The following is a 16,046-nucleotide window of genomic DNA, read 5'->3' on the forward strand; positions in this document are numbered from 1 at the left end:
ATTTGAGGAGATTAAGGAAGTAAGTTGACTTAGTTATTTGTCCTAAATATGTGTTGTCTTTTCTAAAATATCTTTGTTAATTAAGTGTATTGGCTAGAACTATAATTATTAGAAGGAGTATCTTGGAAAAAATTGAGTAAATATGAGAGACAAAATAGATTAGGGTCTTATATTTAGGATCAAAATAAAAATCAAATAGGGTCTTATATTAAAGAGTAGAGATATTATTAAAAATACTTGATTTTAATTAGTCGATGGTTTCTCAAGAACCTTATCTTCGAACTGGACGTGAGAAAATGCCCCGTATGGTGAGAGCAATAATCTTCCATTTCATATATAAGAAAACCATGTCTTCCTTATACTCAATATCTTTAAGGTTTTTGTTAATTTATTATAATAATTTTTATAATTGTGACCAAAAATTATAATCATGACCAAAAAAATCATGATAATATTCACAAAAAATCAAATGTCTCTCATTTACCTTAATTTTTCTCTTAATTGGTTTTGTGCGATCTTTCCTTCTTCTTTTTTTTTTTTTCCCTGGCCAGCAATTGGCTTTGTTGATCTTATCCAAATTAGAATATACTCCTCCCATCCTAGAATATACTCCTCCGGTCCTTAATATAGGAACCAATTCTTAAGTTGGTTTTGATCTTAAATATAAGACCCATTTCTCATATTTTTTTATTTTCTCTAAATTACCCTTATGGATACTCCCTCAACCATAATCAAGTAGAAGAGAGAGATGAAGTATTAAGAAAGATGATTATAGTGTTTTAGGAAAAATGTGTTACTTTTCTTATAATTAACTAATTTACCTAACTTCCTTAATCTAATCAAATTAGTTAAATAGGTCTTATATTAAGAACCGGAGGAATATTATAAAATGGGTTTTATATTCAGGATTGGAGAAAGTATTAAAGATAACAAATTCTCTTTATTCTTATGGAAATTTATAATTAATTTTTAAGTAGAAGTAAGATTAACGCATTTACGAATGATATTAAATTTTTTGACGAGAACAATTTATTAGGGAACAAAAAAATAAGACACTAATATTTGTACTGTTGCTGAGATTTGGGAGTGAGATGCTGCACTCCTCGTCGTCTTCTTGGCTCTCCTATAAATATCCGAACTCTTCTCGAGGGGACAAAACAAAGCTGCCTCCATTGCTCTTCTTTGCTCTTGCTCTCTTCTTCTTGGACTATTCACTGCGGTTTATCTTTCTTAATATTCACTCTCTTCAGCTTGATATAGCTATTCCCGAGACTGTATGATTCAGTGAGGGGGATAGAGACAGTGTGATCATGGATACGTATGCGCTGCATTTGGCCGTTGCGGCTCTGGTTGGAGCTTCCGTGGTGTCTATGTCGGCTTACTATATGCACCGGAAGACCCTAACTCAACTTCTTGAGTTTGCCAAGACGGTGGATAAAGACAGGGAGAAAGATGATGTTTCCTCCGGTGATTCGCCGCAGCATTTCAAGAGGAGGCGTTCTCGTGCAAAGAGGAAGGGGAGCGGGTGTTACCGGCGGGACTCGGCGTCCTCACCTGATACTATGGCAATCTCCGGCTGGAAAGATGGAGAGGAGAAGCGCAATGGTACGATGCTGGTTAATGGTGTTCCTGATGGGCTGCCTAGGCTGCATATGCTTGGCGAAGGTATGGCGTTGTTGGAGTAGTCAGATTGATGATGGCTGTGTATTCGGTGATTCATCTATGTTTCATATAATAAATGCCGTATAGTCGACGTAGTGTCGTTGTTCATTCCAGGAGAAGCAACTTTAGGACCCTGTCACGCTACTTAGAGCTGTTACTAAAGGTACAGGTTAAAGTTAAAACAGGATTAGAATTGCTTAAGGTCTCAAGGCTTACTCTTGGATATAAAGGATTCACATGGTTGATGAATAATTGTGTGAATTAGAACTGTAATGGGAAATATGAGAACAACACTTGAGATTGATGTATTGTATGTGCTAGAGGGATTCCTGTTTAAGCTGTTTGCTGGAATTTTCTCCATCTCACTGCTAACTGGGGAAAACGAAGCTGATTTGAGGGAACTTGGAAGATCCAGAAGCGCTATTTATATTGTGCTTATCGTCGAACTTCTTTCCCTGATAACTGAGGGAATTGGAGACACAGATTTGAGCTCATAAGTTTCTATGACATATGAATGGTAATTTAGTTGAGATAGAAAAAGAAGGATAAAGTAACTGGAAAATACAAGTTATATCTAAAATTACTAGGAATGAAACCTCATTTATTCTTAAATAATCATAGACGATTTCTTTTCAAGATCTCCTAGTCTTTGGCTGAATGATCTAGGATTATTAATTTGTAAAGATGTCATGTGGTGATGCATTTCGGAGCAATTTGTGGTACACTGGGTGTTAAAGGACGAATCATACAGTGATAGTGTGAAATGTATAGTTTCACCTACATCACCTCAGTTTCCACCTAACTGTCTGTGAAAAGCGTGGCCTGCACGGACATGGCTATGAATGATGTAGCGAACCTTTTGCTTAACAATTTTTGTTGGGGAAGAGTATTACCATTCTTCTTGATTAACCATTTTATTTTATTTTTTAATAAATCTGAGGGTTACTTAAAAGCTAATTTTTTTTCCATGGATATTGCATATTCATTTTTTTTTGGTATAAGCTTGTCTTCCCTCCCGACCCTCGCTCCTCACCCAAGAAATAGTAATGACAAGAAAAGAAGTGAGAAAAGGTCAGGTAGTTGTGGTCCAGGTATTGATATCCTATGCACGTCAAGATACAGTCTGAGAATCCAAATTATCAGTTTCTAAATTCCATTGCTTACTCAGTGTAAAAGAATCTGTATGTTCTGTTGAATTCTTACTTATTAACGTTTACGAAGTCCCCAGCAATTACGATGAATTTACATTTGACCGTCACTGTGTCAAACATTTGTATATTTATGTAGGTGTGCGTGTATATGTATATTAGACTACTGCAGTGTGATCTTTCTCCAGCATTTCCCCTTTTTGGCTCATGTGTCATCCATGTAAACACAAGGGCACACTGGTTAAAGGGTCAATCCCAATATTTGTAATTTGCTAAAATCTTAAATGTACTTTTACAGGAAAATCTGCGCATGCTGTTGACGGAAAGAAAAATCTTTTGAGAACAACTTCCCCCAGGTCTCCTGTTGCTAGCGCTAGTGCCTTTGAAAGTGGGGAAGCATCAGATGACGAAGATAATGTGACTGACAATGCTAAGGTCGATACTAGATATTTGCACACAAATGGGAATGCTTTAAGTCTTTTATGGGCTTTAAGTATGCATTCATATTAAAGCTCTCTCTCTTTCTCTCCTTGCCGCTTTCCATGGGCGTGCAATTAAAACTAGTGTTTTCCATTTACTCTTTTGTGGCACTTTGTTCATCCCAGGATTTAGTGGTTTGTACCAAAAAGAAGTTTGAATGATCCCTGGTAATGAATTAGAATTTTACCTATTTGCAGGGCACTGGGGGCGAAAACCCATATGAGAGTTTTAATGTTAATGCTAACGGAGAGCAAATGTCTGTTGTTGCTTCAAGTATGATCCGTTCTCATAGTGTTTCTGGTGATTTGCATGGTATTCAGCCTCACCCTATTGCGGCTGACATTCTGAGAAAAGAGCCAGAGCATGAAAGTTTTGCCCGACTCAATATTACTCCAATTGGTATTAATTTTGGTTCATTTTTTGTGAATGTAGTTAATTGTTTTCAATGTGTTTCTCTTGGCCTCAGTAAATTTTAATTTCACTGAAGGTAATTGAAAGTTTAGGGAGTTATCTAGAAAACTGTAATTCTTCTGTTTTCTATTTAGAGGTTCCATCACATGATGAAGCAGAAGTATATGTGATTCTTCAAGAATTCCTGGAAATGCGAAAAAGGTATGTGTTCCAAGAGGCAATTGCTCCATGGGAGAAAGAAGTTATATCTGAACCTGGTACTCCGAAGCCTAACCCAGACCCATTCTTCTACATTCCTGAAGGAAAGTCTGATGTGAGTTATCCTTTTCTTTGTAAGTATTTCGTTAGTCAAGACTAAGATCTCTCAATTTTACCCTCCTTTGTCATTAATATATTCTGATATGCTGCAGCATTACTTTGAAATGCAAGATGGGGTTATTCATGTTTACCCTTGTAGAGACTGTAAGGGTATTCTTCATATTATCTTTATTTCTGTTTTGTTTTTTCGAGAACACCCACTCTGGCTGGATCCTTAGGCACATCTGCTTAATTTTTGCAGCAAAGGAAGAGCTTTTCCCTGTTGCCGACGCTACTACATTTTTCACTGATCTTCATCACATGCTTCGAGTCATTGCAGCAGGAAATGCTAGAACTTTATGCCATCATCGGCTTAATCTTCTAGAACAAGTAAATATGTCTAGACTATAGATTGATGATTATAACCAGTCTACACTGTTATTTGAATTACTAATAATTAATTGCCTGATTGTCTGACTTCTTTTTTAAATGTGTTTGTACGTATTCAGAAATTCAAGCTTCATTTGATGCTAAATGCGGATAGGGAGTTTCTTGCCCAGAAAAGTGCTCCACATCGAGACTTCTATAATGTCAGGAAAGTTGATACACATGTACATCACTCAGCATGCATGAACCAGAAACATCTATTAACGTTTATAAAGTCAAAGTTGAGGAAAGAACCAGATGAGGTGATCAGTTTATTTCTGTAGTTTGCAGGAACTTTTGCTGTTTATGTTGCATAAACTCTTCCTTTGTTAAGATTTGACAACAGTTTTATTTCTTTGTTTTCTGTTTTGTCTTTTGTTTTTTGTTTTTTGTTGTTTTGTGTGTGCATGTGTAGATGCCAACCTCCACACTTTTTGATTGGGGGCGGGCACGCTTCATCAAAAGGGTTGCCATCAAATGCAGAAGTTTATATGATATGCATTATGTTATTCTCTTTTGAATTTTGATTACAGAAAGTATTCACTGCAGCCTTATAAAATTAAAAATTCTAACTTCATTCAGGTTGTCATATTTCGAGATGGGACATATTTGACCTTGAAAGAAGTTTTTGAGAGTCTTGATTTAACTGGGTAATACTATAACTATAGCTATTGCTAATAATTGAATTTTGTTGGCTATATTTTGGAGTATATAATCTCTTTTTATATTCGTCTGAGCAGGCATGACCTCAACGTGGACCTTTTGGATGTTCATGCAGACAAGAGTACATTTCATCGCTTTGACAAGTTCAATCTGAAGTACAATCCGTGTGGTCAAAGTAGGCTTAGAGAGATATTCTTAAAGCAGGATAATTTGATTCAAGGTAACTTCTCTAACAGAATGGATGCCATTGTTTCCTTCGAACTACAGTGGTAGAACAACTTTATAGTTTTGGAGAATCTATTTACATAATTGATTTCTATTTGAAGATTCTACTTCAAACAAGGGTTTTGTAAAATATCATTGGATCGTGGATTAAGTTAAATTCTTAATTAACTCTACCCACAACCTAGTAGTTTCAGATGCAGAAGACATTCTTTTTGGATTCTAGTTTGCCATTCTCTGCAATATAAATGTGTTCTTTTCCTGGCTTGTGTGTCTTCTGTATGATCCTCTACGTTAGCATAATCTTGTTGTTGAAGACAAAATGAGTTGGAATTTTACAGACTGTTTATAGTAACCTGCAAATACTGATTATATAATTAGAGAACTGTAATGATTTTGCTTAAGAGGATACCCCTTTTGTTAGTTTTGTGCAGAATCGTATTGTTCAGTTTTCAAACAAATAAAATGCCAGGTTTTACTAAAAGACAGAAGTTGGGGCTTGGGTCAATGTGGATAGTTTGGTTTGGAAGGAGGGTGAGATTGCTTGAAAATATCATATATCAATAAGGGTTGATCTTACATATGGGGTAAAAGATTGCCACCTGTGGATTAATTAAATAGTGGAGGATGGATCAAAGACATATAGATGAGTAACTTATGATAGGTGCTATCTAAATGTTACAACTGTCACTTGGGATGTTGATATATTGTATATGTGAATTATGATTTAGATCATCTTATTTTAAAAAGAAAGGATATTTTATTTTCATGTGATTTTTTGTTCTGTTGCATTGAATAGGTCGCTTCCTTGCTGAGCTGACAAAAGAAGTGTTTTCTGACCTTGATGCCTGTAAATATCAGGTTCTTTCTTGAATCCTTACATGCTATACATTTGTTTTGAAAATATAAACTCATTCAATTTGTTGTTATCTGCTCCTTTAACATATTGCAACAGTAAATTCCTCAATTTCTCATCACCCATTCTGTAAGCATGTTCAATTCTTGATTTCAATTTGTCTTACCATAAAAGGCATGTGAAGGTAGTTTTTTAAAACTGCTCTTCTTAGTCATGGTGGGGCCCTAATTTCTCTGTAGACTTGTGGTATTCTGTAAAGAGATGTTCTACCTAAGTCTTCATTTTCAGTCAGTGCTGATGAAACCATTTTGAAGAGTAGGTGTTTCTGTTTGAGTTTGGTTTGTGTTTTGATATCATCCTTTGGTTAGAAGCTGTTCAGGCTATTGGGTGGATCAGCCATAATTACTCGCATTTTCAAACTTTTGAATGCTAGTAAAAGGTTCCTGGAAAAGCAATCTCCTTTGTTTTTCTGACCAAAAAAGCAATCAATTATTACTTCCATTGTGTGCAAACAAATTTTCATTTCTTGATTGTGATTTTCTTTTAATACTTCTTTTGACATGGGCATAGATTTTTGCCCTTATATGTCTTCCTGTGCCTGATTTGTTCACAGATGGCCGAATATCGAATATCAATATATGGTAGGAAGCAAAGTGAGTGGGACCAACTGGCAAGCTGGATAGTGAACAATGAGCTGTACAGTGAGAATGTTGTTTGGTTAATTCAGGTATTCTCTTGCTACATTTTCGATCTCTGAACAGTCTGTCTTTCAAAATCATGCCGTAGAATTATTCCCTATTTATCAATTCAGATGGTCTTTAATGCTTGCATTGTCATGTTTTCTTTGTGCATGAATATCTCTCCTTTTTCAGCGCCCATAATGTTGGCATCATGGATTTCAACTTCACATCATGTAATTCATATAGGCATGGTGCACCCATTTGGTATGAAGTTTTCAGGGTCAATGTTTCATTATGTCTGAATTTATGCCCTTGATATTCCTCTTAAGTGCTCTGCACCTAAACTGTTCGGGAATTTCCATCTGTCTCAATTTGCTTAAGCAGTTGTGTTTGTGATTGACATTAGTTCTTTTTAATTTTTTTCCTTCAGCTTCCACGATTGTATAATGTCTACAAAGAACTGGGTATAGTGGCATCATTCCAGAACATTCTTGACAATATCTTTATTCCATTATTTGAAGTTACTGTGGACCCAGATTCCCATCCTCAGTTGCATGTTTTCTTGAAAAAGGTAAAGCATTCACATATAATATGACTTGTTATAAGTTTATGGTAGTTTTATTGTCAAGGCTGACACTAGGATTCTGTCCATTGTTGAATGACCTGTGAACGTATGAAACATCCTAAAAAGTGAATGGCTTCAATGATGGCTTTAGACAAGTTGACTTCACAGCTAGCTTTGCTTGGTGCTACTAACATGAGGCATCCTAAATGAGTGAATTAGTACTTCTGACTTTGCGATATTGTTAATTGTGACTTTTGTTATGTTTTATTTGTTGTGTTTTTTCCTTGAACAATGAAGTATCCATCATTTGACCATGTATTTATTTAATTGCATTTTCCCCTTGCACTTGTAGGTTGTCGGGCTGGATTTGGTTGATGATGAAAGTAAGCCTGAAAGACGACCAACTAAGCACATGCCTACACCTGCTCAATGGACCAATGCTTTTAATCCAGCATATTCGTACTATGTGTACTACTGTTATGCAAATCTATGCACCTTAAATAAGGTCTGTAACTTTTCGCCCGAACAACTTTCATATATGTGTATCTATCTTTAAGTGTTTAGCTATTCACTCCTTCCTGGCCACCACCCAGTTAAAAATAAGAAGGGGCTAAGAATTACAAACAGAAAAATCAGAATGGATAGCTCCCTTCCTAATATCTATTAATGTAGTTATAAAGCATAATTGCATATTGTCATTAATATCATTCATTTATCAGTTTCTTCTGATTGAGTAGTTCTTGTTTGAGGGTTTTCCCACTAAATATATTACTCGCCCTACTCAAGTGACCACAGACTCATTTGCATTCCCTCCCCCCCCCCCCCCCAAAAAAGATAACTCGTTTATTGATTTTCATAACTTAGTTTTGGTATACCCATTGATCTGATACGCTTATTTCTCAGCTTCGTGAATCAAAGGGAATGACAACAATCAAATTCCGCCCTCATTGTGGAGAGGTAATTATTAGTATATTTTCTTTGTTTGGACAGTGTTGCATGGCTACATTATATGATACATCATCATATTATATACAGGCTGGTGATATCGACCACCTAGCTGCAGCCTTCCTCACTGCTCATAACATTGCACATGGAATTAATTTGAGGAAATCTCCTGTGCTTCAGTACTTGTATTACCTAGCTCAGGTTTGGCCTTTTTTCAACCGATTACTTGGTTTGGGTTTTTGCATTTTGGCAGTAACTGATTGGTTGTGGTGTTTTCTTTGTTATCAGATTGGGTTGGCTATGTCTCCTTTGAGTAATAACTCCCTATTTTTAGACTACCATCGGAATCCCTTTCCAACATTCTTCTCACGGGGTCTGAATGTGTCACTTTCTACTGATGATCCACTTCAAATTCACTTAACGAAAGAACCATTGGTTGAGGAATATAGCATAGCTTCTTCTGTGAGACACTGAGTTCTCTATCTCCCTCCTTGCATGGCATACAAACGAACAATACTTACAATGTTTACAATTTTTTGCATCTACAGGTGTGGAAATTGAGCTCTTGCGATTTATGTGAGATTGCCCGTAATTCAGTGTATCAATCTGGTTTCTCGCATGCCTTAAAGGTGCGCCTTTTATCCTGAATCTTCTATGAATAAAATCTTCTATCCCAAGGCATAACTAGTGCCTCCCTCCCTTTCATTAAAACCTGGGGTCGAGGCTTTAGTATTTTCAAGAGAATAGATGTTTTTTTAGTTGATTAAATTTTAGTGTTTATCCTCCTAACATTACAATCAAACGATTTGAGTAACACAAGAAAAGTAGGCTACTCTGGTTAGTTGCTGGCTTTAACGCTCATGTGAACATGTGGTGTCTTTCAGGTTTGAATGCATACTAAATTTTTGTTAGGTTGGATTGTCTGTTTGTCCATGTTGAAGAGATTATGGTGTAGCGAACCAAAGAGTTGATAGTTGAAGTAATTGGAAGTTGTACTTTTGCTTGATGACTGTACGTAATCCATAGATGCAGACTGATGGGTCAGTTCATTATTTTCAGTCACATTGGATTGGCAAGGAGTATTACGAAAAGGGGCCTAATGGAAACGACATTCACAAAACTAATGTTCCTCACATTCGGATAGAATTCCGAGACACGGTATGGATTTGATAATGCTTGGCCATATCTAACTATTTATCTATCTTTTTTTTGCCAACTTCCCACGTTATTTGGTTTAATAATTTGCACTATATTCTCCTTCAAACAACGCTGAAACAAGTTATCTAAAGAAAAAGGGGTGCGTGTGTTTGGTAAACTACATTAGTGAAGCAAAATTTAAAGATCCATTATTATTGTTGCATATATTTCAAAAACACATCACATGATCTCAGTCAATTGTGAAGCAGCTTCATGTGATTTCTGTCCTTGCAGATTTGGAGAGGAGAGATGCAACAGGTTCACTTAGGAAAGGCCATCGCCTCCGAAATAGCCGTATAATATGCCTAGAGACACGTGCTCCGTCCTTGCTTCGAGCAACCCCAACTTTTGAACAGGTCATATATCCATACTTCCCTTTGGACCAACTAGAGACACCGTTCCAAGGAATTTTCTTTCCTATTTTTTTTTTGGGCGAAAACAGTTTTCAAAATCTTTATTATCAAGTTTTTCAATGAAAATATAACTTATTAATTTAGTAAAACAGAACTAGTTTGACATTTAAATTGGTTTTAAATATAAAATGAAATTTACTTTGTTTCTTATATTTATTCATTTTTTTCAATAATTCTTATGGTAGTTACATATGTTAAATGTTTTATCAAATAATGGTTTAACCTAATACATATGATTAGTATGGGTATTATAGAGAGATGACATATTTATTACAAATAATTAGCTTAACAAATTTGTTAATTTACTCAAATTAATTAATTAGTTCTCATATTAAGGATCAGAGGCAGTTCTTGGAATGTGGACTATATTAAGCATTCTTTTATTCGTGTATTTGTTTACCTGGATCGTTTAGTATTGTCAGTTTCCAAGTTGATCCGAAGTTGATTGAATCTGTTCTGGGTTATAGCTTTACAGGTCTAAACTGAGCTCCCGGTCGTCAGCATCAAAAGAGACGACGAAATTCAGATAACCCCATCCAAGTTAACAGTTGTGTCTGATACAAACATACACACACCAAGGCTGAAGAATTTATGGCACTTCTCGGAGGACATGGCCACCCGCGAGAACACCGTACTAAATCAATCGTCCAACTCCCACAGCTACGAGGCAATTTAGCGTAGCGAGATATTTTGGGCTTGGTGATCAAAATAAATTGATCTCATAATAATTACACGCGTTGAATAGATAGCTCTGAAAAATTTTGATCCCATATTTATTACAATCGATGTACAGTAATTTCTCTTTAGTTATGAGCACAGTAACCACAACAATAATAAGGGTGACAGTACGACTTCCTCTGATTATTTGTTTCTGCGTTTCCGTAAAAATATTGCGGGAAATAACTCAAAAATACATTTCTCAATTGAAAAACCAAACAGGTCATTTAACCACATAGGATGATTTTGTGCTGACTCACGATGAATTATGGACGAGAAGGACAAAATTATAAATGATAGAAAGATTAAGTACTAATTTTCAAAAGTAAAAAATTCAGGAACTAAGTCAAAATTTTAAAAAGCAAAAGATAATTTTTCTTAAAAATAATGCATGAAGTTTGTCTCTTTTTTTCCTGAATTATGACGCATGATCACATGTTTAGAGAAGCCAACAAATATGCTCAACTGGCTTGTTCATTATATGCTCATAATAATAGACGCAGATATGAGGACCATGTCGAAACCAACAACTGAATGTAGAAATGTTATGAGCCATGATCTGTCAAATAAGCTTACAGGCGGAGTGATTTGTTGGGTTATCTTTTTCTTAAGGCTGTTGCCTTTCCCTCATATTCCAAAGAAAGAAAGTGTACTTTTGCATTAAGTAATTATATCCAATGGAAAAAGGGCAAAAAGTAATTCTCAATTAAAATGTAGGCTCTCACTACGCGTAACATCTAGTAGATTCACCACAAGATCTCTCACAATAAAACAAGGCCAATACAATGGTGAATATGACAATTCCGATACCATTGGATCTCCAGATCCACATGAGTAACAAGATCTTTACATTTAATCTTTATTATATCTCAAAATTTTGAAGTATAATGGCAACATCTAAAAACATTTTTCATCAAGTAAGTTGCTTATTTGAAACTCAGTTCTCTAGAAGCACCTTAAAGGGAAAAGAAGCCGGTGTATCATGAAGCCACGTTTTCAGAGTGGTACAGGTTTGGAAGTTATTTTCGGTACTTCTTTACCTCTTTAATTATACCATCAGTAAGAGAATCAACATCATTGTTCTTCCCAAAGAATTTTACAAACTGCATGTCAGGCCCCATCAAGTACCTGAATAGAAATCCCATGTTATAAAAGATTAATATTCAACAAAAATCATCCTACTAAGAGGCATACATTACTGGATCATACAATTAATTATGGAGAAAAATAGTAGAACACTAGGTCTAGAACCATCAGCAGTTAAGAATAGGTGATACAGGAAAGACTTTCATTTTTAATAACAAAAATATCAAACTTTTACTCGTGATATAAAGCGTGGGCATTTAATTATGTAAAATGTGATCCAGCATACGTTAAAGTTAGGAATAATACATACATAACTATGGAGTGATCAACGAGATAATCTGAGTCTTCCTCTGTTGTCTTCATGTAATAAACACGATAAGCACGTGCAACATTTTTTATTTCATCTGAGCTACCAGTTAATCCAATCAACTTTGGATGAAATTCTGACATATACAATTAAGACAAAATATTAGAAAAACAAGCATAACTAACCAATCTTATTTACTTATTCTTCTTTTAGCTTCCTTTATACGCAACTTTATAAAATGTATTGTATGACGTATGACCCAAGTACCTTTGACATATTCACGTACTTGTTCAACAGTATCCCTCTCAGGGTCAACTGAAATGAAAACCGGTACAATTTCAATTCCAGATTTCTTCTCTGCAGGAAATAATAAGAGACAAATATAATTATCATCAGGTCCGCATCACAGGATCACAACTAAAGCGAAGGTTCATGCCAGCACATAAGATAGAAACTCACAAATCATTGCAATGCCACACTTTGAGTAGATTTAACATCTCATTGTCATCAAATAGAAATGTTGGCAAGTCACAACTTACTTATTTTATCAACTGCAGCAGCTAGTTTTTGCAGTTCATCTGGACAGATATCTGGGCAGTGAGTAAAGCCAAAATATATAAGTGTCCAATTTCCCAAGAAGTCCTTTTCAGTTACACGCTTCCCATCATGGTTGATCAGATTGAATGGACCCCCAATGGCAGCTTTCCCAGCAGAAGGTCCTTCCTTAACTGCCTTTGAAGCATTGTTTATTTCTACATTAAAGAAAGTTAAATTTAAACAAGGAACAACAATAAAAGAAATTAATCCATGATTCTTCAAACACTCACAGTATGTATGGCACACAATCAACTAAAAGAAATTTTAAGAAAATGGAAAATGCACTGATCTAATTATTTTTCAACCAGTGTGCCATGTTCCAAGAAAGAAGGATGCTTTTTGCAGATAACAAATAATCTGCAGCTGTGCAAGGACATGCATACTGTACATAAAAGGGGCAATCCAAGGTTAATTATGTCATATACAGCGTAGCTGCAACAGTCAGCGCACCTCAAGGTTTAGCATCATAGTGATCTTGCAAGTTAAAGAATGAAGTTTATTTTAAAGCAGGGACAGAGACACAACTTAACTCCAACTTTTTAATCGTTAGAATAAAAGATAATAGGAGATGTTCTTTCATTTATTGTAGACAGTGTAGTATGTTGCAAGAACACAGTCATAGCATGATTGGTGTTTATGAGCCATAATGACTAAGGCTCCTCCTATTTGTATATATTGCCTTTCTCAGATGAATACAATTAAGCAATTTAATTATATGTCCTTCATCAATGAATGGTATTTTGCATAATTTTCTCCCTACTAAATCTGTAGGAGCGCACATGACAAAACGAAAGGCATTAAGAAGGGAGGACACGTCTGTGCTGAATAACCATTTCCAGCTGTAACTAAAACACTTTCCAGCTCAACTGGGAGGAAGCATGCATTTCATAAAGCAATATTTCTTTCTACCTACTTGCACGCTACATCTATTTATTCAATATTTTATGAAGTGATCCTCATTACAAACTTAAGGCAGAGTTACTTGGGAAACATTTGCATTGTACAGAGTACAGACATTCATTTTAAATTTCCCCATCAGCCCATCCAATTAAATCCAAACTTTTCAATCCATGTTGCAGCAGCCCACAAAATACAAACACAATCAAAGAAAGGAAAAGTAAGTCAAGCTAAACAACGATTAAAAATGCTTTGTTAAAGTTTTTTGACATTTAATGGAGATGTATGTCAACATAGTTCACTTCCACAGTGATAACTAGAAAACACTCAACTCACCATAGTAATCTACCTTCAATGTGACGCTTCTTTTCCCTATCATAGTAGTAGATCAGCCCAGCTCCAGTGGCAACCAGTAAAAGAAAGCTCAACCATGAAACAGGCTGCAAATCACAACGTAACCAGCTCATAAGTGCCCTAAATCGGTTTATCCCAATTCCCAAATGCGTAAGTTGTAGATTGTTCAAAGTCCGGGAGTGGATTTGTTATTATATGAAAAATAAAACACTATATAATCACCCAAATAAATGATATCCAACAAATGGAAGATGGCATGAAAGAGCCATACTCCAGTTCTAACACATTAGGAAAGTGGTCACAGAATTAAGATTCATACAATGCCTGCATTAGAATAACATACTTTCGCAATAGAAATCAAATCCCCCGGTTTTCAATTGGGTCATGACAGAAAAAAAAAGCATGAAGAATTAGAGGAATAGATACTTACTCCTCCACGTACGGGCTTTCCAGCATCCGCCTTCTGATTCGATTCCCCAGATTCTTTTCCTTGGTCAGAATTATCTTTCGCGGAGCTATTGGATGATGAGCTTTCTTGATTGGCATTACCAGCCGCAGTACTGGATAAAAATCTCTGACATAACACCAAATATCCATTACCATAACCTTGAGGTCCAACCTACGATTACGAGATAAAGAGAGATTCATAGCCAATAAATACAACTAAACTGAAATAATACACGTCAAAGAAGAACGACTCGGCCAAGAACGAAAGAAGAGAACTTGATATTCCTCCTAGTAATCAAAATAAAGTTTTTCAACAGGAATTTATCAATGAATAGAGAAAATCAAACCAGCTGATGGAGTGGGAGATTCGAAGAATGAAGATGCCTGGGAGATGGAGATGGCGGTGAAAGCGTAGTGGATCTGCTCCGGTGAAGAATCTGCGAATAGAGAATGCGACCAACGCAGCGAAATTGGTTGGACTTGCTCGATATTATAGTCGCCATCAGTTGTGCTCTGCTTTGGACAAACAAGAAGTCGAACTCTCTGCGTAACAAAACACCACCTTAAACCTCAGGCCTCGAAGACAGAAAGGGTTTAACATAATTCGACGGGCACCGGCCACCAGGTTGGCGGTGTTGGACGAGGTGTTTAGATAAAAAACCAAATTATGATTTCAAAAATGTTTTTACAGTTTATAAAATAAATATCTGTAAAAATTTGTCTAGTTTTACAAAAAAATACTTATGAAACCATGGTTTGGAGGTTGCCAAATACCCTCTTGGTAGTAGTATCTTGCTATTTATCTTTTGATATACTCCTTGTCTTCTTGATATAATATTTAATTTGAAGGTTAATTTTAATTCTAAATATAAATCTTATTTTTTATATTTATCAATTCTTTTTAAATTATTTCTATTAAATAATTAAATACCATAATAATACTTATTACTCATTAATAATATATCTATGTATTTATAAAGTGAGTAAAAAACTTATTACTCATTAATTGCACGTATACATCAATTCTACTTTTTATATTTTTAATAAATAATTTAAAATATTTTTTGAAATGTCAGTTTTTTAAAGAAGTTTTAAACTGAGAGTATTTTAAAAAACATATGCCATATTTATGATTATTATCTAATTTAACTAATTTTTTTAATTTAATCAAAATAATTAAATAGGTCATATATTAATGACTAGAAGAGTATTATTTTTTGAGAGAATTACAATGAGATTTAAAAAAAATTATAAAATAAGTTTTAAAAGTTATCATTTTTTACTTTAGAACTTGTCATTATGGGTAGCTTAGGCTAGTAATTATTCTTTTAGAACTTAATTATAATTCTCTTTTTTTTTTTTTCTCAATTTGATAAATTTTTATGAAGCTACTATTATTATTGCTATATTATATTATTACTATATTGATTAATCATATACTACTTTCGGTCCTATAAACGAGGTCTTATAATTAGAACCAAAGTAATAAATACTTTATCAGAAAAATGAATAATATAAACATTTTTTAATAACTCCACAATTTTTTTGAAGATCATTTTTAAAGAAAAATGGTTGTTTAATCATCTCCTACTCCCCTTTTTATTTTCATCTAATTGCTTTCTTTTTTAAAAGAGAGCCATTATAATTTATAACCTGATTGATGAGGTTAAATTTTA

General features: G+C 34.9%; 2 protein-coding genes across 2 annotated transcripts; one reads left to right on the forward strand and one right to left on the reverse strand.

The window, feature by feature from the left end:
- The first annotated feature begins 1,208 nt into the window (after positions 1 to 1,208).
- LOC114719582 (AMP deaminase-like) lies at positions 1,209 to 10,493 on the forward strand. The gene is made up of 20 exons (XM_028905091.1): positions 1,209 to 1,665; positions 3,109 to 3,245; positions 3,488 to 3,689; positions 3,836 to 4,014; positions 4,112 to 4,163; positions 4,261 to 4,388; positions 4,508 to 4,687; positions 5,007 to 5,074; positions 5,165 to 5,307; positions 6,109 to 6,170; positions 6,779 to 6,892; positions 7,276 to 7,416; positions 7,763 to 7,915; positions 8,314 to 8,367; positions 8,446 to 8,556; positions 8,644 to 8,817; positions 8,904 to 8,984; positions 9,415 to 9,513; positions 9,787 to 9,908; positions 10,433 to 10,493. The coding sequence occupies exons 1-19, from the start codon at positions 1,311 to 1,313 to the stop codon at positions 9,850 to 9,852; spliced, it is 2,499 nt and encodes an 832-aa protein (XP_028760924.1). The 5' UTR covers positions 1,209 to 1,310; the 3' UTR covers positions 9,853 to 9,908; positions 10,433 to 10,493.
- An 869-nt stretch (positions 10,494 to 11,362) lies between these two features.
- Positions 11,363 to 14,952, reverse strand: LOC114719583 (protein SCO1 homolog 1, mitochondrial). Its single transcript, XM_028905092.1, has 7 exons — positions 14,718 to 14,952; positions 14,354 to 14,542; positions 13,919 to 14,009; positions 12,615 to 12,827; positions 12,343 to 12,432; positions 12,079 to 12,211; positions 11,363 to 11,810 (listed from the first exon to the last, which is right to left on the reverse strand). Exons 1-7 carry the CDS (start codon positions 14,871 to 14,873, stop codon positions 11,702 to 11,704), a joined length of 981 nt encoding a protein of 326 aa, XP_028760925.1. The 5' UTR covers positions 14,874 to 14,952; the 3' UTR covers positions 11,363 to 11,701.
- Positions 14,953 to 16,046: the final 1,094 nt, after the last annotated feature.

This window comes from Neltuma alba, unplaced genomic scaffold (assembly GCF_004799145.2).
Source record: "Neltuma alba isolate B1F8T4 unplaced genomic scaffold, ASM479914v2 tig00011927_pilon, whole genome shotgun sequence".
Taxonomy (NCBI): Eukaryota; Viridiplantae; Streptophyta; class Magnoliopsida; order Fabales; family Fabaceae; genus Neltuma; species Neltuma alba.